Raw genomic sequence first — 24712 nt, forward strand, 5'->3', positions numbered from 1 at the left:
ATTATTCTGTAATTCATTTTTACGTTTATCCATGGAAAATATTTTTATGCTTAAAGCATTCTTTAACATTCAGGGAATAATCATTTTTGATAATCAGCTTCACTTTATTTTTAAGATACTGATAAAAGTTGGGAGGCAAATGTAGTTTTGGAATTCAAATATAGACTTCCCAGTTATTTGACCTACTTAATCTCCTTTGGAATAATGCCCGGGATAGCGGGAAGCTTAAATGAAATAAACATATGTGAAGTGCCTGGAAGCACAGTATTTCAACAAAAGTCAAGAAAGAGAAAGGAGGGGTAAAAGACATACTCTCCCTGATGTGAAATTATACTGTGCCTATCCCTGCTGGCTTCAGAGAGCAAGGAGGCAGAAAGATAAGCCACAGAATTATTTATTTTTGAATGGGCAGTTTGAATACCCACATCCCCAAGACGAAATAGTACCAATCTCAAACTGATTTTTCCAACTGGTATTTGTATCACCAAACTTCAGTGTAAGTAACTATTCTGTCCTAGGTTTCTTAAAACAGGTATAATTACTTCCTCTAAAGAACTTAGTGGGGTCTAAAAAAAAAGTTTCACTATCAGAATTTTTACATATTACTTCACTCATGGCACTCCGCCCACTATCTTGAAAGAAAATAATTGCTGATAATTTTAGAGTGCAAGACTTCTAGACAAAGATGGATTGAACATGTGCATATATTTAAATGCTCATTCAAATATCTGACTGCTTCTTACGAGCCAAATAATGTTCTAGGTGCTAAAGACACATCAGGAATCAAAGAAATTTTTCAAAAATTTCCTCTCCTCCTGGACCTCACATTCAAGTGGGAGAAGACAGATGAGCAAGATGAAAGAAGTAAAGGACTTCCCTGGTGGCACAGTAGTTAAGAATCCACCTGCCAATGCAGGGGGCACGTGTTCAAGCCCTGGTCTGGGAAGATCCCACATGCCGCGGAACAACTAAGCCCATGCGCCACAACTACTGAGCCTGTGCTCTAGAACCCGCGAGCCACAACTACTGAGCCTGCGTGCCACAACTACCGAAGTCCGTGGCCCTAGAGCCCGTGCTCCACAACAAGAAGACACTGCAATGAGAAGCCCGCGCACCGCAATGAAGAGTAGCCCCTGCTCGCCACAACTAGAGAAAGCCTGCATGCAGCAATGAAGACCCACCGCAGCCAAACATACATACATACACACATAAATAAATAAATTTATTTTTTTTAAAGTAAAATATATAGTATTTTAAATGGTGATAAAATAAAGAGAAATATAAAGCAGAAAAGGGAGATAAAAAGTATCACAGGGCAGAGGAAGAGGAGTTCAATTTTAAAATAGGGTGATCACAGAAGGCCTCACTGGGAAAGTGACTTTTGAGCAAATCCCTAAAGGTAGTAAAGGGGTACTATCACAGGGAAGGGCATCCAGGCAGGGGGACAAACGAAAAGGCTCTGAGGCAAGCTCTGACTTCTGGCAACGAACAACTGGGAGGCAGTATGGCTGACAGAGTAAGGGAGGGAGGAAAGAAAGGAATACAGGAGCAGGCAACAGGAAAGCAGATCTGGTAAGGCCCTGCAGGCCACTGTAGGGATTTTGGTTTTATACTAAGATACAAAGCCTTTGGGTTTGAAAGGAGGAGGGGCAAGATCTGACTTACCTTTAATAGCACCACTCTGGCTGACATGTGGATAACAGACTGGTAAGGGAACAGTGAACACAGAAGACTAATCGGGAGGCTACTGCAAAAATCTATATCAAGACAGGGTTGGCTTGGTGGCAGTGAAGGTGGTGAGAAGTGATCAAATTCTGGATATAATCTGAAGTTAAGGCAACAGAACTGGCTGCTGGATTGGAAGCAGGGTGGGGGAAAAAAAAAGAGAAGGAGATAAAGACTCCAAGGGTTTTGCTTGATGAACTGGAAGGACAAAATAGCCATTAACTGAGATGGAGAAGACTGCAGGAGGAATAAGTTTGGGAGAAAAAAATCAGGGCTTCAGTTTTAGACCAGTTAAATCTGAGTTACCTATTAGATAACCAAATAGAGATACTGATTAGAAATAGGATGCATGAGCCTGGAGTTCAGGGGAGAGGCACTGGCTAAAGAAACCTGTATTCCCTTGAATCCAAGATGATTTAGTGCTGGTATTTCTTGATCTTTATCAGAAACTGTCAACAGATAGCTTCACACAACACAGTGTAATTGCCATCTTGCTGACAGTGAGTGACCGATGCCACCTGCTTTAGAACACGGCTCCTCAATCTTGGCACTATTTTGGGTCAGATACTTGTTTGCTGTGGAGGCTGTCCTGTGCATTGCAGGATTTTAGCAGCACCCCTGGCCCCTACCCACCAGATGCCAGGAGCACCCTTCTATCACTGACAGCCAAAAACGCCCTCTGGGGGACAAAATAGCTCCCAGTTGAGAACCATTGTTTTTAGAGGAACTAAGATGTAGCGGGGGGAAATGTGCCTTAAATAAATGATAGGATATTAAAATTTGGGAGTTGTCAGTGTGTAAGATCACAAAAGGAGTAGATACAGATAGAAAGGTAGTCTGAGGACTGCACCTTGGGGCACTCCAAGGTCAAGAGACAGTAGACATGAAAAGGAGACTGTGAATGGCCAATGAGGTAGTTCCAATCCCTCCCCAAATCTCACTAAAACATAGATAAAGGGTTTGGTTGTTGCTGCTGTTTTAAAGACAAACTCATAGGAAGACATGACAAAAATTTGGAAGCCAGAAAGCATATGGCTGAGTGGTAAAAAAAACACTCAGCAGGCCCAAGGAAAGCTGAATGCTAAGCCAGCACTGGAGAAAAGCAGAGGAGCACCCCAGTTTACATTCTGTAGCCTCAAATGACTCCAGAATCAGCAGAAGTGAATGAAGGTGGGACTAAAAGCAGGACTGGTTGAAAGCATATTTAAGAAAGCAGTTAATTCCCAGATTTCCTCCTTTCCTGCCACCAGCAGCAGTCTCAGGTTCAGACCGATATTCATTCATAGGACCCCAAAGACCACAGCTTGGCACCAGGTTCATTTAGTTCTGCAGAAAGACAAAGACACAGACAGCATGCTAGCATGAGGCACTCTATCTTCAGAAGGGGTTTATACAGCCCAGCAGGGGCCTTTTTTGGACCCTGTAAGAGAAAGAGATCATGTGAATAAGTACAGAAATCACCCTGGCTTAGGGAAACTCCATGCTTCACAGGAACCAGGAGCATATTTTAACAGCCAATGAGTGTAGGTTCCAGGGCCCCTGGAGGGATATGTTCATGCTCACCTACAAGAGTCACACATTGCACAACAGGAGTCAAGTTCAGTGTCTTTTCACAGGCTTCTATAGTTCACTCACAGTCTTCCTGATCCATATGCACTCACCAATCAGCATCAATTTACAATAAACAATATTACCTGGATACATTATATATTCATTAATCAAGTTTCTAGTAAAGAATGCCAGGAGAAGGAAAATCCAAGGTCATTTCCCATGAAAAAAAGGGCTCAGACCTGCTATTATTAACCCTTTCTACTTACACAGTGATTCTCAAATGGGGGCGATTTTGCCTCACAGGGAACACTCAGCAATGTCTGGAGACATTTCTAGTTGTCACAACTGAAGGGATGTATGTAGTACTGGCACCTAGTGGGTAGATGCCAGGGATGCTGCTAAACATCCTACAATGCACAGGATAGCTCCCACAACAAAGAATTATGTAGCCCAGATGTCAATAGCCTTGACCTAAAAGGATTAAATGGAAGGTGTGTTAAGGACCACTCCACATCCCATGCCTTCTTTCCCAAATGAGTGCTAAAGCATTGGCAGCCAAGCATATGCCCTCCATGCAGGGGATTGGAAGAATCTTCTCTGGAGAAGCTTACCCACCTGAGAGAAAAGACCTAAGAATGATACTAGAATAAAGACTACAAAAGACAAAGAAGAACTTTAAGAAGATGAAATTAATAGAACACCAATTTTGTTCAAACCAAGTAAGAGATTTAATCAACTGGGAGAAAGTTTGGAGTAGAAATAGTGATAAACATACAAAAAGCTATTTTGAAATCTAAAGACAATTCTTAATTCCAGGAAAAGCAAAGGTAATGTCCCCAAAAGGAAATGTAACAGAAGTATATACAGTTTAGCAGTAAATTGCATGTATACAGTCATGATAATATAAACACTGAATAGTTACCCAACCAAAATATATTCGAAGGATGGGGGAACGGGAGGGGAGAAAAGAGGGGAACTGTCTAAGGAGAACTATATCCTAATTTCCAAAGTGAGAAGACAGTAGGTAATACATACAACTGAAAAAAAATCAAGAAATAGCGATATACTTATAGATTTAATGATAGGTAAATACACTAAGAATCAGCTGAAAGAGTAGAAAGCACTTACCTCTGCGAGCAGAATACAGGGTGCATGAGCGTGTGTGTGCACGTGTAGCAAAGTTTTTTTGGTAACAAGTCTCTTTAGAACTATATGACTGTTTTTTAAATTAATTTATTTATTATTTTTAAAAATTTTTGGCTGCATTGGGTCTTCGTTGCTGCGTGCGGGCTTTAACTAGTTGAGGCGAGGGGGGCTACTCTTCGTTGCGGTGCACAGGTTTCTCATTGCGGTGGCTTCTCTTGTTGCGGAGCACACCGCAGGCTTCAGTAGTTGTGGCTCACGGGCTCTAGAGCGCAGGCTCAGTAGTTGTGGCACACAGGCTTAGTTGCTCCGCGGCATGTGGGATCTTCCAGACCAGGGATTGAACCCTGTCCCCTGCATTGGCAGGTGGATTCTTAACCGCTGTGCCAACAGGGAAGTCCCTAGAACTATATGACTCTTTAACTCCATGCATGCAAAACTAATTAAAGTATTTTTTAAAAAATTGTATTTGAGTCTGGTGGTAATTTGATACACTGGTTTGGGATCTAGCAAGCCTCCCTTAGTTTTCTTGGTTTGCATTAGAACAGACTAGATCCAAAAAAAAGTACATTGAAACAAGTTCCAGATTTGTTAAGCCACTTTTCTACCCACCTGGGCAAGGCAAAAGAACAGGCTGGACAGAGAAGACTTTTAACTCCTTTCCCTGCTTTTTGCTGGCTTACTCACCAAACCTTATACTAAAGTCTTATATTAAATATTATACCATTGAACACTGGTATCCTTGCCCATGGATACCACTAGATACTGTGTGAAGTGTTTGCTAGAAGACTTCACTTTTTACTTTGTTTGCTCTTCAATTGTTACTTACAATGAGTGTACTTTACAGAGTGAACCTTATAATGAGTGTATTTTACAGATGGAAACACACACATACACACCAAGATTCTTAATTAGTTCATAACCTGTCCTCATGCATTTTGACCCAACTCAAAATAATCTGATTGGAAAGAAGGAATATCAACACACAAAACACAGAATAACCAAACAAGCTCATCCCTAATAAAATATTGCTCATTTCCCAACAGGTAAGCCTAAAAGATATAAGTGATGCATGCTAAGTAGCTGGTGCTAAATATAACGCCCAGGTATCACAAGGTAGAAATAAGTTTTCAAGTTCTCTATAGAATATATACCGCTTAGAAAAGTTTCATTTTAAATAAATGAAAGTTTACTCTTTGATGTAATTTGCTAACTTTCTTTACAAGCAATAAAACTTAAATTTATCTCCAAACTACCATGATTCATGCTTCTTTTGTGCTCCACAGTGCCTAGAACAAAGTACTAGTGGATACCAAGAGTTACTGATGGATGGAAATTAACCTAATGAATTAAATCAATGGTGGGAAGATCAATAATATTGAGTAACACGTGTAAATTTTGAATTTCTCTGCAATTCCTTAAACAACGTTTTATAAGATTTTACCTTCGTATTGATTAATATAAATTATTTTACCCTGTATTAGAGAGCACTATATATATAAACTGAATGGAAGGCTGGCTTTATTCTGCCCCATAGGTTTTCTTCTTTCTTGCTGCTGCCTTATAACAAAATTGCCTTCTCCTTGATGAAAAAAACTCAATAAAGAATTCATCTTCATCAAGCTCAGCTTTTACTAAACTTATTTTATCACAGATCCATTCCTTACCCTCACCCCATCACATCCAGAAAAACTTCATCTTTTAAAATCTGTTCATGCATATCATATCACTTCTGATTCTCTGAACCACCGTATGAGGAAGGTAGACCATGTACTATTAGCTCCACTTTACTTATGAGAAATTGAAGTTCACAAAGATTGAATAACTCATGTAGGTCTGATGGGTAGTGAAACACTTGGAACCAAGTTTTCCAATTCCAAGCCCAGTGGCTCTTTTCACTACATCACACCAACTCTTTGACAATAAAATGGAGTAAACCCTGAGAGCTAGAATCTGGGAGAATTATAATGGGGATATGAGTCATTTTCTCAAATGGTTATTTTGTAATAAACATATATTAGAAAAGCAATTATTTCAGCTTAATAGCTATCATAACTTTACAAAATATCATTAAATATATTTCAAGTTTTTTAATCATGTGATACAACTGACATTAATTTAAGGACTTCAAATAGTCACAAGAATAAAACTGAAGAAACTAAATCTCTTCTTAATCATCTTTATGATACTGCTATATCTGGTAATATATTCTGTAGTCTGATTTTAAAGCTTAGCTCAGAGGTATTCTTGACAAACTTTAAATGTAGAAAAAACAGGAAAGTTGATTAGAACTGCATTTTTAAAATATCATTTCTTCCTTATTGTAATACTGAAATACCAGGGAAGAAAGTTCCATCCACTTACCTCAGTAATTGGCTGCCCCTGATGTGTCAAATCCAGTTCTTGAGGGCGTGTTACTTTATCAATATCCAAAGAGTCCATGCTAGAGGCTGCAGAAGTGATGCTTGAACGAGAGGAGTTACTAATAGAGCGTACTTCAGCATCACTCACTGTGCCCGCTGACGCTGTTCTCCTGTGCTGATTAGTTACTAAGGACTTAGTACCTTCTAGTACAGACTGCTGAGCAGCCTCATCCATGCTCAAGGAGGCCTGTTCTAACTGTGCAGTGATGTCATCCAGGGAGTAGTTGGCATGAGACGGTTTAGTTATCCTATTAGACGAAGAAGACAATCCTTTCAAGGTGCCATGTTTTGATGTATGTCGGCTAGCAGGTAACTTCTGAATGGCTTTTGTTTCTGTGATTTGACGCTTACTATTGCCTGCACCAAAACTGCTGAGCTCCTGCTCTATTGAGCAAAGATCGGCCATTAGGGCATCCAGATCCACAGTCTCTCCCTGATTCAGAGCTTCTGCAATGAACAACATACATGATGTTTCCAGAACACAATGAATTAGAATTTATACATTCTATTATAAATCAGTTAATGAATGCCAGGGGAAAAGCAAACAAATTCATCCTATTGGGCCTAACGCCTATCAAATACAGGATTTCTAACAGTTTTTTGTTTTAAATTCCAAGAGAAAATTTTAGAAGCAAAGAGTCCATCTTTTAAGATTTGTAGTAATCAGAGGAGAATAAAATTATGAGTTGAAAGATAAAAATAATGGAAAAATTGTATACTGTTCCGTGGTTTTAACCACATCCCCCATGCAATTTTTTACCAGAGGCTCTAAGTTGTTAATATTGCCCTGGTGGAGATGTTAATACCTAAAGATCTGAGGGCATAAAAAGAGAAATGTTAAGCCCTAAAAAAATTACAGATTGAAATGTCAGTTCCAAGAACTAAAAGCTGACTAGGTAGAGTTCATTAAATAAAGGCCAGAGGGGCTGGTTTTAAATTAATAACAAGTAATTTCACTTTCACTGGACTTTATTCCAGTGAAAATACAACAATGCAATTAAGTGTGCTGTAGGATTCTACCTGAGTATGTACTTTGTCAATTATTAATAACTCAACTAGAAAACTATTTTAGTTATGTTCCAGTTTGTTTTTTTCTGTGATGATTTGAATTAGTAATAAAATGTACAAATCAAGAAATATAAGAACTCAGTCAAGTTATGCATATATGGTTTTTATATTGAGCTATTTGTAATTGTTACTGTATTATTTCTACATTATATAACTTAATACATTGTTTTACATTTTATTTCCAATTACATCTTACCATTCAAGTTGTATATGGAGAAACGATAAGAAAAATTGGCCATGTTTGTTTCCTGGCGAAGAGGAGATCTTTTTATTGGTTCCGTGGGCTTGTCAGAATCCAAACTCTTTAAAAAACAAAGTTTAAGAAGTCATATTAAATTCAGGCTTCAATTATAATAAAAAGATGAATAAAGTTTTTTTTTATGATTAAGTGAACTGTCGTATAATAGTTAATACAACCAAAGTTCTTCTAAGTAATAGCATTAAGGAAAAGTATAATTGGTTTTCATATCATTTTGGTTATAGTTTCTTCAATTTTTAGATATATGCTTACTTAAGGCACTTGAGATAGTTACAGTTTGGAGTAAATATCTTTCCAAATATTGAATACATCAAGGATAGTGACTGAGCTCGTTTTACATAAATTCACTATAAAATAAGCTAGGTACATGAATATGGGCATGGTAAGATTAAGAAATAATGCAGAGAATTCTGTTTTCTCTCTCCTCAAAGGAATTTGTTTTTGGTCCAACAGAGCCTCATTCTTGGAATGAATTACCCTGGAGATAAGGCACAATTCTGGACTCAAAATTATGAGACCCTAGATCTTAATGGCTACAACTTCAAACAATGATGGAATGTCCTTGTTCTTTGCAAGCTCTACTAAGGTGAGGGCAAACTGTAACCAGCTATATTGCCTGTGATTAAGTCTTCAATCACACTGAACTTCAGGGTAGGGTGTCTTGTAAGTTAACTCACCACCTTTTTATTTTTAAGATTTTTAAATTATTTATTTATTTAATTTATTTATTTTTGGCTGCATCAGGTCTTAGCTGTGGCATGCGGGATCTTCGTTGAGGCATGCAGGCTTCTCCCTAGTTATGGCGTGCGGGTTTTCTCTTCTCTAGTTGAGGCGCGTGAGCTCAGTAGTTGTGGCACGCAGGCTTAGTTACCCCGTGGCATGTGGGATCTTAGTTCCCTGACCAGGGATCAAACCTGCGTCCCCCGCATTGTTAAGGTGGATTCTTTACCACTGGACCACCAGGGAAGTCCCAACTCACCATCTTTTTAAATGACACTTTTTTCTCTCCAACCTTTCTACAATAAGGAAGATAAGGCGTTTACAACAGAGAAATTCAGGGAAAGGGTCAATAGTTATTTAGTGTCTATTTAAATAAATTTGTAAATATTACGACTAGTCTTTTAAATTTTTAATTTCTCTTTATAATTATCAAATAGATTTCAAATGAAAAAGAATGCTGAATAGTCTATTTGTAGAATCATGGAATTAGATTAGAATGCTATCTTCTTTATTGTTTCAACTGAATCCATTTAGATAGTGTCCATCCAGTTTTTATTTGTTTTTTTGTGTTTTTTTTTAACATCTTTAATGGGGTATAATTGCTTTACAATGGTGTGTTAGTTTCTGCTTCACAACAAAATGAATCAGTTATATATATACATATGTTCCCATATCTCTTCCCTCTTGCGTCTCCCTCCCTCCCACCCTCCCTATCCCACCCCTCCAGGCGGTCACAAAGCACCGAGCTGATCTCCCTGTGCTATGCGGCTGCTTCCCACTAGCTATCTACCTTACTTTTGGTAGTGTATATATGTCCATGCCTCTCTCTCGCTTTGTCACAGCCCACCCTTCCCCCCTCCCCATATCCTCAAGTCCGTTCTCTAGTAAGTCTGTGCCTTTATTCCTGTCTTACCCCTAGGTTCTTCATGACATTTTTTTTTCTTAAATTCCATATATATATGTGTTAGCATACGGTATTTGTCTTTCTCTTTCTGACTTACTTCACTCTGTATGACAGACTCTAGGTCTATCCACCTCATTACAAATAGCTCAATTTCATTTCTTTTTATGGCTGAGTAATATTCCATTGTATATATGTGCCACATCTTCTTTATCCATTCATCTGATGATGGGCACTTAGGTTGTTTCCATCTCCGGGCTATTGTAACATCCAGTTTTTAAAGCTATCATCTGAAGGAGATCCACAGCCATTCAGTGTCTTATTTCAAAGTTTCGGGAAACAGCTAGGAAATTCTCCTTCAACTTCAAACCAAAATCTGCTGTTGCAATTTAAGGTCTAATCCTCCTTCTCTAAGTGGAAATGAAGAATAGTATGTAGGTAATGTTTTCAGTAAAACCTGAATATAATTGAAAACATATTAAAACTCAATCTATTCATCAGTTTAAATAAGCAAATACTTATTATAATAATCTGCTGTGTCCATGGTGCTGGGGCAAAAAGGGAAATAATAAGAAATACTCCTTGATGCCAAGAAATGGGTAATCTAGTAGAGTGGTTTTTTTAACTTTTTTTTTTTGGGCAGGGGGTGGAGTCAGGGTGGGAGTGGAGGTCACTGAGAATGTGATAAAAGCCATGAATCTTCTTCCAGAAAAATGCAAATACATATAAAATTTTGCAAACAATTTCAGATGATTCAACAATCACTTAAAACTGATTTAATATAAAGTTGAAAATCCATTAACATCGTTTGGGTAATACAGGTGCACAGATGACTCTGTAGTTAACTAAAATGAGGAAATAAACAATTTAAGTTTCAGCCACCAACTTAGTAAGTAAAATATTTTTTGAAAATTTCTGAAGTGTTAAAAAGCAACTTGCTAGCAGCGAGCCATGTTATGCAATAGTTTTAACCTGTTTTCTCTCTAAAGACAGCTTCATACATAAAAAAAGAACTGTCACAGCATTAGTTTAGGAGCCAACTTTTTTGATGAATGGCTCTTCACATCTGTATGTCAGGGAATTTAAAATATAGGGAAGAATACAAGGTTTTATTGTATTCAGTAGAAATGCCACCTACAGTGGAGTAGCATGGAGGCTACTCCACCCAGAGTGGCTAGACTGATATTTACCTGTCTTTGCTCTTTTTTGGCCCCTCTCCAGGGATGGACAATAAAACCCACAGTCAAGGAAACCCCTGGGAGTTCCCTGGTGACCAAGTGGTTAGGATTCCGGGCTTTCACTGCTGTGGCCTGGGTTCAATCCCTGGTCAGGGAACTGAGATCCTACAAGCCACGCAGCATGGCCAAAAAAAAAAGGAAACCCCACACATAACAGCTGGCCCTCATATACTTTCCTTCAAGCATTATCATTTTCTATTTCCTCTTCTTTCCTTCCTCTTTCCTTTTTCTCCTCAGCATAGAACTGCATAGCCTAGTCATCATCTCCATGCCAAAATCACTTTTTTAAAAAAAAATTAAGAATTAAACTGAAATGGTTTGGTAACTACATAAAAGACCTTTATCACCACAAATACTGTTATTTCTTCTGATAGGAGATGAAGAGCATGATCCTTATGAAATCCTAGCAAGATTGAAAGCGTTCTTCTCAAAATTCATCATTAACAGGCTGTGGTCACAAACATGTCTGCTTTTCAAAATGATCTAGTAAGAATTACATGAAGAGTTTCTCAGTTTCAATCCCGGACTGCTATAGAAAGAGATACAGAAACAAACTAGTACTTTAAGTTTCCACCTTACCACCTACTTTTCTACTGGTTAACAAATCTCATACTTAGCAATTTACACAAAAATTCTTCCCGGAGATATTATTTAAGTATGAGTGAAAATAAGTTTTGTTCTAATGTTCTTTCCCATTGTCATAAAGTTAACGTTGCTTTAATAAACATAACTATCTTCATATATATTGAATATAATGTATTAACTGGGGTTGTAATAGTATACGCTTTTATTCTAAAAAGTGACCTGGTTTGGAGGGTAAAGTCGTTCTTTTTTTTTAAAACCGAAGATCCAATAAAACAAAATGAAAAAGCTCTGCCACTGTTTTCAAATGCAGCCGGGGATGAAATTTTGTCAGTATTCTGGAATCATGTAATAGAAAATATCTGCATGTGAGGATATTATTTATATTGTAAAATGTGTTCATACTCACTAAATTTGCTAAATGTGTTCATACTCACTAAATTTGCTAAAATTTAGATTTTTTACATTTTAGGCTTTAAAACTTTTTAGGCAGCAACTCAATTTATGAAACAGATTTTAAGAAATCCCTCTAGATGCACAGAACCTCTGTCAAAAGCATTTTTTTTTAACTCCTTAAAATAACCACAGAAGACAATATCTTGTGTTCTAGAGTTACTATTCATTTACTTGTTAATGTTTTGGACATTTTCCCTTTATAGCAGTATTTTAAAACATAAACTATATTCATATCCTCATGTCTACACAGTAAAGTTTTGGCACATAGTGATGACTTAAAATCCTCAACCAGTTTTTCAAGCACAATTTCTAACCTGAGTGAGTTTGTCTAGCTCCCCCAGCCAGGCTCCAAACATTTTGTCCAGGTCCTGATCTTCCTTGTCACTGTCTTCTTCAGCACCATGGTCAATTTCTTCATCTGACAGCTGCTCCATCTGAAATACAGATATTTGTGTATAATGAATAACTATTGAACTTGAAAAATCATGCAGTGTATGTTCTAATACATGTCGCAACTCTCTGGAGTCAAACTTTAAAAACTAGAGATTATATTATAAAAGGAAACGAAATCATAAGTGGAGACAAGGTTAACGAGTAGAAATGAGCAATTAAGTCTCAAATTTTTAGGAAATTGTGAAAGAAGAACAAACGGTATCAGATTATAACCAGAATCATAAGTAATGATGATTTTTTTAAAAAAATTTTTATTGGAGTATAGTTGCTTTACAACAATGATTTTTATTTTTTTTTAATTTTTTTGCGGTACGCGGGCCTCTCACTGTTGCGGCCTCTCCCGCTGCGGAGCACAGGCTCTGGATGCGCAGGCTCAGCGGCTGTGGCTCACGGGCCCAGCCGCTCTGTGGCACGTGGGATCTTCCCGGACCAGGGCACGAACCCGTGTCCCCTGCATCGGCAGGCGGACTCTCAACCACTGCGCCACCTGGGAAGCCCACAACAATGATTTTTAGATCACAGACCACTCCCATTAATCACAGGATATTAAAGTAGTACAGTTCTTTCCACTAATAGATCCTGCAACACCCCCAAACACCACAGAAAAAAAAATTTCAGAAGACTTTAATGAGCAAGTTATTATCTTATTTATTCTGTAAAAATTTGTTCAAATAAGTATGTATCATGAAAACCTTAGTCCAAAAAGCATTTCAGAGAAAAGACAAAGCAAACACCTTTAATCTAGTTCAGTTTGTTGAATTAGTTCTTCCTTCTATCTTACTCTTACTTTCTACCCCATTTGTCTTTTACTAACTTCCCTATCAGTCCCTACAAAATTCAAGGAACTAGAATTCAAATAGAAAACAGGAATTGAAAACATGAAATTCATATACATAATTTCCTACATGTGGTGACTTTTCACGTGTTAAGTCCTTTGAAAGAAGAGATATTTTCTTTCTTCCCACTAAAAAAATAACGTGATATCTGACACGGAACTTGCATATTATTTTGTGAAAGGAGGAAAAGATTACACGAAACAAAGTAAGATCAATGACTGACCAGATACTTAAAATTCTTAAAGTAAGATTAATCTGATTAATATAAAATATTTCAATATTAAATGCTCTGAGAAATCTTCAGTAAAGCTTAGCTTTGCTTAAACCAACATATTCCAAATTTACTTGACCACAGATCCTTTTCCTTCAACTTGGAGTAACACCCATTAACTTTCCCAGGGACACAATGAATATCTTCATTGTACATGCCAGACTCTTGACTCACATTTGTGAAAACACAAATTTTGTTCTAGTGGATCTAGGCAATATTCAGAATACAACTTGTCAGTTAGCTTGAACAGTTCTTCAGAGATTAAAGATATCCTTAATCTAGAATAAGAATTTATATACATCTTATACCTCCAAAGCAGCAATCAACAAAATTATTTCTGCAGTCCTTAAATACAGTTATGAGATACATAAGGATTTTAGATATCTGATGAGGTGCCATGAAGTTAAATTTTAAACTTTATTTTACCATATAAAATTTTGTAGAAACAGTCAAATAATGTTGCAAAATCAAAACTGAATTTAGTTCTAATAATGTTGAAAATCAGATCATATCCCATTTAACCACTTAAGAGATTCTCATTTCTTAATTTCACTACTATAAGCATGTATAAATCAGGGCATTCTACCTTGACAAATGGAAAATGGATCAACTAATTTTCCAATGCATAAATTTGGCTCTTAAAGACATTTGGATTTTATAGTTCACTTGTATTAATACTATTTCTAAGATTTTCATTCATTATTGAATTATTTACAGAGAGTAGCCCCCGCTCACCACAACTAGAGAAAGCCTGCGTGCACGGCAAAGACCCAACGCAGCCAAAAATAAATAAATAATTTTTTAAAAAACATTATCAACCCATTAAAAACAAAAAGTTAGTGCAAAGAAAAACCTCATCTCACCAGGTGACTTAATTATTTGAATAACAGTTGCTAGTATGAGAACATCTAAGAGTAGTAATACTCAGTCTTCATAATGAGGGCCAACAAGCAACATAACTGGGAACGTTAACAGTCAACTTCCTGTTCCTCCCTAATCTTCAAAACTAAACACTGCAATAACCCAGAAGCAAAAATATTCTAGGAAGAATTCTGCTTTGAGATAATGACACTTACGCCTACGCTTCCCTTCTGAGCACACATTGCAAATGTCCATAAGGAAGATGCTACACTAGAAAAAAAATGAAACAATATGAACATAATTTTACAGCGCAAACACTAAACGGTTCAAAATGAATATGAATATTTTAAATTGTCATGGATCCAAATAGAACTACAGACTCCTCACCAAAGTCTGGTGTGTTCTGTGAGTTTTTTTTCCTATTATTCAAACCCAATAATTATTTGGATTTTAAAAAGTCTCTCAAATATTTTAAGAATTTTGTTTTATCTAGACTACTGTTGACTCACGTAAAGGAACATATGCTAAGGAACAATGACAGAGTCATAAAATAAATCAAAAATTTAAAGTAACTATTAGACTTACTATTTATGTAACTTTTGCCAATTTTGTCCTTTCTTGAATTTCTGTCACCCCATGGGTTATTTTACAAAAATGAACTTTAGACATTTTATTCGGAGACTTTTCCAATAAAAATTTAGGTCCTACAACATTTCTTAAAGGATCTATACTCTAAAATAGCACTCTCCATTCTCTAGAAGCTGATGTTAATCCTTATTCTCCTACCCCCAATACGGCATTGTTTCTGTTTACTACACACACCAAATGAGGAGCCCCAAGAAAGTTTATAGGCTCTGCACCGTCTAAAAGTCAGCAAATCTGGTAAGACAATTCACTCCTTATTATATATCAATCCTGTCTCCAATTAAATCACAATTCTAAACCTGAATTTTCCCAACATAATGCCCCTGCTGGAAATGATGACAGCAGAAAATGCAAATTAAATTATACACTAGTCAGTCAACTGTCCCTCCAAACAAAAAGGGGAAATTTTTTTTAAGAAGAAAAGAGAACTTACAAATTTTGTTTTAAAATTAATTAGATATAAAGCAGAAACTAACACACCATTGTAAAGAAATTATACTCCAATAAAGATGTTTAAAAAATTTTTAAAAAAAGGATTTAAATGGATAGCTTCTAATGTGATGTTTTTCCTTAATGATGTAGAAATAGGCCCAAGGAAACTATAATACATACTAGAACAAATACTATTAAATTACTCTATTAAATTAGGAGGTACTTTAGGAGGAACGTACTAAGGTTTCACTCAAATTCCCTGCTCCATTATATCCGAGGGAAACTATTTCCTTAAAGAACAAATGTACCCTGCCACAAATGAAAAGGTTTACGCTTCCAAAGTGCAGACTTACTGAATACAGAACAAAGCCCAAAGTCGCTGGCAGGTCGAGAAGGCCCTGAGTGATCCTGGCCTTCAGGGACCTCTCTGACCTCTATTCCCACTCTCCCCACTCTCCCCTCCAGCCACACAGTCCTGCCCACTGCTGTTCCTTGGAGCAGGTTGCAGAGGAAGGAAGAATGTGGATTCTGTTTTGAAGACAGATTGAGAGATGCCTAGCAAACATCCAACTGGAAAAAAACGAGGAAGTTAGGACTCAGGTAATGAGAAAGTTTAGTCAGCCTGAATATTATTTCAAACTCATGTTTATTACAGAAAAATAATAGATTACAGCTAATAATAACTAACATTTTAAACTAGTTGACATTTATTTTATTAATGAAGTGAAAACAGAAGTAATGGGGGAATGATCCATAGTTGATTTTATGCTGGTTGGTTTCATTTCATAAATAACAGTGAATAATTGTGCTTCAATTACTACAGGTGAAAAACGTATAATATACATAGTAAGCTCCACTACACATAACAAAACTATCCATTTAGTATGCCTTAGTATGAAACAATATTATTCCCACTAAATTTTCCATGAAGTTAAAACATGCAAGCATATTTTCCCTATTAACCTTCCCCTTGGAAGATATTTTGGCTCACTATTCAATTTCCTCACTGCAAGATGGAATGGTGATCTTTATCAAGAAGGTGGGGCTTAGAGTAGGACTTAAGGATTTGATAAATATATTCCAGGTAGGGCTAATTATAAAGAGCAAAGAAGAAGGTCTGTTTTTGTGAGACTGTCAAATAAAACAAGAAGGAAGAGTGAGATTTAAAGGTCAAGGACTAAGAAAGGACCCGGTCATACAGGACCTTGAAAGCCAAACCTATTTTTTTCCTCCAGAAGGCAACTGGGAAGAACTAAACACAGAAATGAAGGAGGTAGGGGGAGAAATGGTATTTTAGTCAGAGGACGTGGTACCTGTATAAGAGTTATTAGAAAAGGGAAAGACCATTAGAAGGCCACCGTGGGTATTAGTTAGAGAGAATTACAGATACAGAAATTAAAGTCTTGAGAGGAAGTACAACTTATACAAGTCACATACTCAAGTGGCAAGAAAAATACACGGTATATAGCAAAGGTGCCTTATTTATTACCGAACTCTTTTTGTCCCTTTAATTCAAAAATTCAAAAATAATTCAAAATACTTGCTTTTTGTAAAAGCACTTAAAGAATAATTGCTTTTTGTAAAAATAAGTGCTCTATACTTAAAAACACGTGAAAACTCTCAGAATACAGGAGTGCAGAGCTGCTACTACAGCATTTCTTTAGCTCTAGCATGCTTAATGTTCCAAAGAGGCAAGAGAAGCTTTGATATTATTTAGTACTTACTCTACGTCTACCATGTGCCAGACACTGGGGGAACAGAGATCAACGTGACAGACTCCATCCTTAAGTACATATAATCTAGTAGGGAACAGACCAGGAAACCAACAATGATGAAACACTACTATGTTAAGTGCTATAATAGAGTATGTTATGTCAGTGTAGCTTAATTCCGTTTGAGAAGAAGAGAGGAAAGGTGTGATGCTTCAGTAGAGACCTGAAGAATGAATATGCAAGGCAGAGATGGGGAAGAGGGTTATAAGCAGAGGGACCAGCATGTGCCAAGGTATATAAAGGTGTGAAAAGGTTAAGACATGTTGAGAACTCTAGGTGGCTTAACATTCCTGAAGCATAGGATGTGTGGCATAGACTCATGGAAAATGGGGCTGGAGAGGGAGGTAGGGGCAACATTATAAGCCATATCAAAGAGTTTGGACTTGATGCCATATGGCAACATTATTCCAACTGTGGTCTACTGATGACCTACATCAAAATTACCTGGGGTGCTTCTTCTTAAAGTCAGTTTTAAAATGGCGTGCCCAAGATCTGAATACTAATTTCCAGGAGGGGGACATTTTTAACAAGTCCCCCCAGGGAATTGCTTATGCCCACAAAAGTCTGAGAACTGCAATAGTGTGTTATAATTACTGGGAGGACTTCCAAGACAAAAGTAATGCAGTTTTGCACGACCACAATTTGGTTAAAGGCAGAACAACCTAGAATAAGTACTCCCGAAGACCATAAAAAAACTAAGTAGCATCAGGATCTCCTAATTAACATACCCTAATTACTCCTCCTCCATGGAAGAAGCGAAAGTTCCATGCTTCTTCTCAGAGTTATTTAGAAATAAATTTCAGTTCTTTATGTCCAGTTATGTTTCAGTAGCTCTATCACAAAAACAGTTTTGAAAAACACCTCCAGGCTTCCCTGGTGGTGCAGTGGTTGAGAGTCCGCCTGCCAATGCAGGGGACATGGGTTTGAGCCCTGGTCTGGGAAGATCCCACATGCCGCGGAACAACTAGGCCCGTGAGCCACAACTACTGAGCCTGCGCGTCTGGAGCCTGTGCTCCGCAACAAGAGATGCCGCGACAGTGAGAGGCCCGCGCACCGCGATGAAGAGTGGCCCCCACTTGCCACAACTAGAGAAAGCCCTCGTACAGAAACGAAGACCCAAAACAGCCAAAAGTAAAATAAATAAATAAATAAATAAAAGAAATGCATTTCCAAAAAAAAAAGAAAAACACCTCCTATGCCGCTCTAATCTGATAAATAATTCTAAAGAAAAACAGACACCAGAGAAGGGGGGCTGTGAAGACTTCCAGGTTCAAGGAGTGCCCCCAAATGCGCAAGATACAACTCTTGCAAAATAAAAGCAAGAGGAAGGAAACCTAAATCAGGCAAAAGAAACAATAAGGAAAAAAACTGTTAAATTTAGTAAGGCGAGAAAAGAGGAAGAGAACCCATCAAAAGGAGGGAGGAAGTCAGAGCTAAGAAGGCAAAGGAGAGAAACAGGACACAACAAAATGTAAAATGAAGTGAGAACTGTGGGGGATAGAGGGCTATTAAGTACTCATCTAAATAGGGCACCAAGAGGTTATGTTTCTCTCTGGACCTACAACTCTTAACTCAGTTCTGTTGTGAACTAAATGGTAGCAAGTGTAAACGGCCCAAATGGAAGCTGGGAATTTAATAAACCAATTGAAACAATATAAAGGCAAGGTTGATAGAAAAGAAGAAGAGGAGAAAATAAAATAAAATAAACCAATTGAATTTACATGAGCACTTTACAGAATTAAGATATTAAACATGTTGTGTGTATAGCAACATTTTCCTCAGGTTTTACCTTTTAACTTCGTTGGACTTTTTTTTTTTAAGACACCGCTGAACATTTTTTTTTTTAAGTCACCAAATGTACAAATAGTGAAAAACATTCTTACACTGTTTTGTTCAGTAAATTCTTCTCCGCCCAGAAATCAGATAAATGGTTATATAAATTTTTAGTTTTATTATTCATTCTTTTATGTAATTATTGCATTTTACATAAGTAACTTAGTTTTGCAAAAAATGTGAAAGTGAGAACATAAACTGATTTTTCCCCAAATTCTAAATTTCCCAGGCTTGATATGTTTCTTTTATTTATATATATCTATGTTCTATGAACACACTAGGTTCTTTTTTTGAGGATCCTTTTCCAGTGTGAGCCTTTTCTTAAACATCATTTTATAGCTTGTTATTAATTTATAAATCAGGTGAGTTTAAAAAAAGAAATAAAAAGTTCTGTATAACCAATCACTTAAGTTTTTTCTGGAGGTTAGTGGCCCTCAACAGAAAAGGCCCAAGTTCTACTTGGGGTCCAACACTTCAAAACACCTTGGCTACAAATAGCATTATGCAAGATACAAAGAAAGCAAAAAATATCTTCCATGACTTCAGAGAACATTAATCCTAACTATGGGGAAAGGTGGTAAACATAGAGGTATCTTGATTAACAAATTCTCTAAGAACAAAGTTCCTTTTGTAGGCCTGTGCATAAAGGAAGCTACCATCTCCTAAGTGTTGAAAGAGACAAGAAGCAAAGTACTACATCATTCAAAGGCTTTGCAGGAGCATGCCCAGTAAACTCACTGGCCATGAGCAAACTTGCATGGCCTGGTCCTCTGGGAATGAGCTGACACCTGGAACTAAGTTTTGTGAAGTTTCCACATGGAACTGAACCTCCCTAATAAATACAGAGGTGTACTATTCTTGGGCCAGCCACTGTGAACCTCTCCTTACTCAGAGGAAAGAGAAATACTAGGGGAGGTGATTCACACCCTTATACCTACTTCTCTATTTATGTCTCTGTTTTTTGACAACCCAGGATGTAACTAACACATCCTCTTCACTATCATGTACATTAACTGTGAGGTAACTAAAGATCATATAAAGAAGCATAAAAACAAGCAAGAGCTCTTGTAACAGTTGACAGAGTATTATAATGCCTAAGAGCTAAAAGTCGAATCAAAGGCAATTTTGTTAATTTAATGTTTTATTTATCAAGCACTTAAACACAGCCCCTAGTAAAGGAATTCTTTGAACAGCATGAACCATATTCATTCTTTTATTTACACTGGATTTTCATAATACTAGATATTCTTAATCTACTAAACCCCAAACAGGAACTCCTTATCTAAGTGGAAAAAACAATCTTAGTTCAATGTACTACAAAGAAACTCCTACCATTCCCAGAAATAAGATGTTCTAATGATCAATTTTATAATTACTTATTACACAGTATACCACAAACCATAATCTGAAATCACAGGGCAACTAAAAAATAAACAATAAAAACTGAAAAACAAAACCAAAAAATAATAAGTGTAAAGTTCTTTCATTTATATTCCAGCTTTTCAAGTTTATTTCAGAAACTGTGAGAAAATTATTTCTGTTGTTTTTTAAACCACCCAGTGTGCGGCGATTTGTTACAGCAGCCCTAGGAAATTAATACGGTATATATACATATGTGGGTGTGTGTGTAGGTGTGGCTTCCACAACTGCTTCCAGGGATATTCATCTTGCTCCACACTTAGGACATTTCCTGCTATACTACATAAGTATGTAGTTATCTTTGGAGATGGCTAATACTGTTCATGCACTCTCAGGTTCAACTGAAAGTAGAGGCTACAACTTTACTAGTCTATTGGGTAGGAGAAACTGTCTTGAAATTACTGAAAGCTTCATTAGGGTGGTGGTCGACTACTGTTTTTCTCCACTTTTGCCCTATTCTCCTGTAAGACAGGCAAATGCATGGCAGGAAATGCAGCGCCTCAAGGCAGCCCATACTTTGGGGGATAAGGGAGACTGCCAGACAGCTGTAGCCTGCAGCAGAGAAACCATTTGGATTGGATTTTGAACCATCAGTATGAACTCAAGGTTTTAAACAGATAGAGATAAAGGGAGGGGTAGAAATAAAGGCAGATATTATGTGTATGTGTGTTTATAGGTATGTCTACTGAAAGAGCCTCGTAGCAGTAACACCCCAGTAGCAATTAGAATACCTAGTTCCCAGTTCTTGGTTTCTAAATACATATTCTACCCAAAAAGTCACCAGAGATCCTTGGAGTAATGATTCCAGGGCTGGGGCAGAGAAAATATAACAAGATGAGCCCCTAGAACATCTAGTGCCAAAAACTGCTCAATAAAGATGGGGACATGTCATAAGGACACAGGAGCAAGCCTGGGGGGGAAGGGGGGGCGGGTGTCCCAGGAGCCTATTCTGGGACAATTTAAGCATCAAAATAAATTATGACAGAAAAAAAGTATAACACTGACTAAAACAAGAATCCATAAATCTATACTGATATAAATAAACATAAAAGGGAAGAAAGTTCATCCTTACAGTAGAATGCCAACTAATTAACATAGAAGAAATGACAGAAGATCACCAGTGCAACCACTGCAATAACAACTGATTCAGGCAAGAACCATCAATAGATGCTGAAACTAGTGGGTGAATATTTGATGTGACATTTACATATTCTCAAAGTATCGCCCCACAGATTACTGATTGGAGGGACACTGCCTTAACCAAGTTATCAAACTTAACAACATCAATATTGGGGGAAACCTTATGCTTCCTGTAATAATGCACTGAGAAGACACATTATCATTTTGTAGTATTCCTGACAAAAATTCATTACTAAATCAATCATAAGAGCCATTTTATAAAATAACTGGCCTGTAGTTTTCAAAAATGTAATGGCCAAGAGCACAAAGAAAAGCTGAAGATATGTTCCAGATTAAAGGAAACCTTTAAAGGAGACAGGACGACTAAATGCAGTGTTTGATACTGGGACGGGATCCTGGACCCAGAGAAAAAATGTTAAGTGTATAAACAAAGCTATAAAGGACAATATTGGGACAACTGACAAAATTTGACTATGGATTATAGATTAGATCATAGTACTGTATCAATGAAACGTTTCCTGATTTTGATAATTGTACTGCTGTTATATAAAAGAATATCTTTATTCTTAGGAAACATACGCTAAAGAATTTAGCCATAAAGGGGCATAATGTCTGCAACTTATCCTTAACTGGCTCAGAAAAAAATGTGTGTGTGTGTGTGTGTGTGTGTAAATATGTATATGGGGGAGAGTAATGATAATTAGGCAAAACGTAAACAATAGGTGAATCTAGGTAAAAGGAATATGGGGGTTGTTTGTACTCTTCTTACAACTTTTTTGTAAGTCTAAAATTATATCAAAATAAATTAAGGAAAAGAGAGAAGGGAGACAGGGGAGATAAAGAAAAGAAAGAACAGTCTCTACCCTCAGGAAGTTGTAGTTTAGTTAGGAAAACACAGTGTGAATTTTTAAAAATTCAAAAATAAACTTAGAGAAAAAAACGTAGGTTGAAAATATTTTTACCAAATAAAATAATGCAGTTTACCCTAACAACCCTAAAAAACACTTGCATATTTCTCCAACATATGGTTTTCATTATGTATGCATGTGTTACCATTCCTAAATTGCATTTGCCTGGTTTACTCAGTTAACTTTTTTTTTTTTTTTTTTTTTTGCGGTACGTGGGCCTCTCACTGTTGTGGCCTCTCCCGTTGCGGAGCACAGGCTCCGGAAGCGCAGGCTCAGCGGCCATGGCTCATGGGCCCAGCCTCTCTGCGGCATGTAGGATCTTCCCAGACCGGGGCACGAACCCGTGTCCCCTGCGTTGGCAGGTGGACTCTCAACCACTGCGCCACCAGGGAAGCCCTCAGTTAACTTTTTAAGGTTAGTTTGGTCATCATAAAATTAGTTTTACTTAACGGAAATAAAAGCTTAACATCTTAGAAAAATAATTACTCATCAGATAATTCTTTCAGAGGCAAAAGACAACCATTTCCAAACTTCAGATGTAAAAATAAAGCAACTAAGTGAAAAAAAAAAAAAAGTTGGTTAAAATCACAGGTAGGTCAGGAAGAAATCAGAATTCAGTTCTAAATCAAAGACTACTATTTAATCAAATAATAAGGCTAAAGCTAAATATAGACTTTAAGATGGGATTTTTAAAAGATGTTTTGATTTTTTAAATTGTTACATTTAGTGAGAACAAAGGGAGTTAAACAGTGAAACACTTGTACCACCCTGCATTATTCATTAACGTATTCCCTGACCTCTTGCCAACATCCAGGGATATGAAGTGCCAGAGTTGACCAAATATCCCCAACTCAACAAAGCTGAGATGTCTGCTTTCTGTTTCAGCTCTCTCATAAATGTAAAAATTCTAAGAAAGACATTTATAACACATTACTGACAGAAGATATTCTATACAGTTCCCCATACAATCAACCAATCCATTTAAAACAAAAAGTCACATTGCTGAACTGTAATTATTACAGAGAAATTTATCAGTGTCAGCACCAGGAGGCTCAAATATTTTTCTAACTCCTTGCCCTCCTTTTCATTTTGTTGACCACTATCTTGGTTCAGATTCACAATGAATCATCCTCAGATTATTCTAGTAACTTCCTAACTGACCTCTCTTCTTTATTACATCACTGTCAGAACAATCTTCCTTAAAAACTCTTTTCAAGTCATGATTCTGCTCGAACACCCCACAAGGGTTCCCCAGGACATTCTGAATTAAGTACAAACTCTTCATGATTTCAGACCCTCTCTGACATGGCCTCAACCTAAATTCTCAACCTTATTTTCTACCCTTCAATCAACCTAAACTACTTAGTATTGTCAAAAAAACAAGCCATGCTTTCCTAACTTGGCTGCTGTTCATGTTTTCAACCTGACTAAAACATCTCAATCTGTCAAAAGACAGACAGAATACATTTCATTCCATTGAAATGACAGTAAACAATTACAAAAGGGAATTAACTCATAAAGGCAGTGAGAGCTGGAGCCGGCAAAGGCATCAAAGGACCTGAGATTTTTGGCAAATTTCTGTAAGACAGAAATGGAATCATACTGGCAGATGAACCAGTGCAAGAGCCATAGTTCAAAGCAACCATTTATTCAACAAATAAACGTATTAAGCACATGCTATGTGCCAAACACTGCTCTAGAAGCTCAGGATGCAGTTATACATGTGACAAACAAGGGACCCACTAACACTGAACTTACATTTTAGTGGAGAGAAAATTATTAACAACAGCAACAAAATCAGACCCATGACAACTGTGGTGATAAATAAATTAGAGTTGTGTGGAAAGTGAGCAAGTAGCCGCTTTAGAGTCAATGACCAGGGAAGACCTTTCTGAGTAGTGATATTTAAAATGAGATATGAATGACAAAACAGAATCAGACATGCAAAGATCAGAAAGAAAAGCATTCCAGGCAGAGGGTACAAGTTTGCTAGGTCATGGAACAGAAAGATTAGTCTGATGAGAAGAAAAAGCCAGATCATGTAAGGATTTGTAAGCCAAGAAAAGCAGTTTGGAT

General features: G+C 37.1%; 1 protein-coding gene across 3 annotated transcripts in view; it reads right to left on the reverse strand.

Moving 5' to 3' along the window:
- The window catches only part of RAPH1 (Ras association (RalGDS/AF-6) and pleckstrin homology domains 1), a 97352-nt gene that overhangs the window by 51383 nt on the left and 21257 nt on the right, over positions 1–24712 (reverse strand). For all 3 annotated transcript variants that reach the window (XM_082840793.1, XM_082840792.1, XM_082840794.1), the window contains exons 2-4: positions 12381–12500; positions 8107–8212; positions 6784–7289 (exon numbers count right to left, since the gene is read on the reverse strand). In XM_082840793.1, coding sequence (XP_082696919.1) covers positions 6784–7289; positions 8107–8212; positions 12381–12500 — 732 coding nt within the window. The remainder of the gene's footprint in view (positions 1–6783; positions 7290–8106; positions 8213–12380; positions 12501–24712) is intronic.

This window comes from Leucopleurus acutus (genome assembly GCF_964270905.1).
Source record: "Leucopleurus acutus genome assembly, chromosome: 6".
NCBI classification, from domain to species: Eukaryota; Metazoa; Chordata; class Mammalia; order Artiodactyla; family Delphinidae; genus Leucopleurus; species Leucopleurus acutus.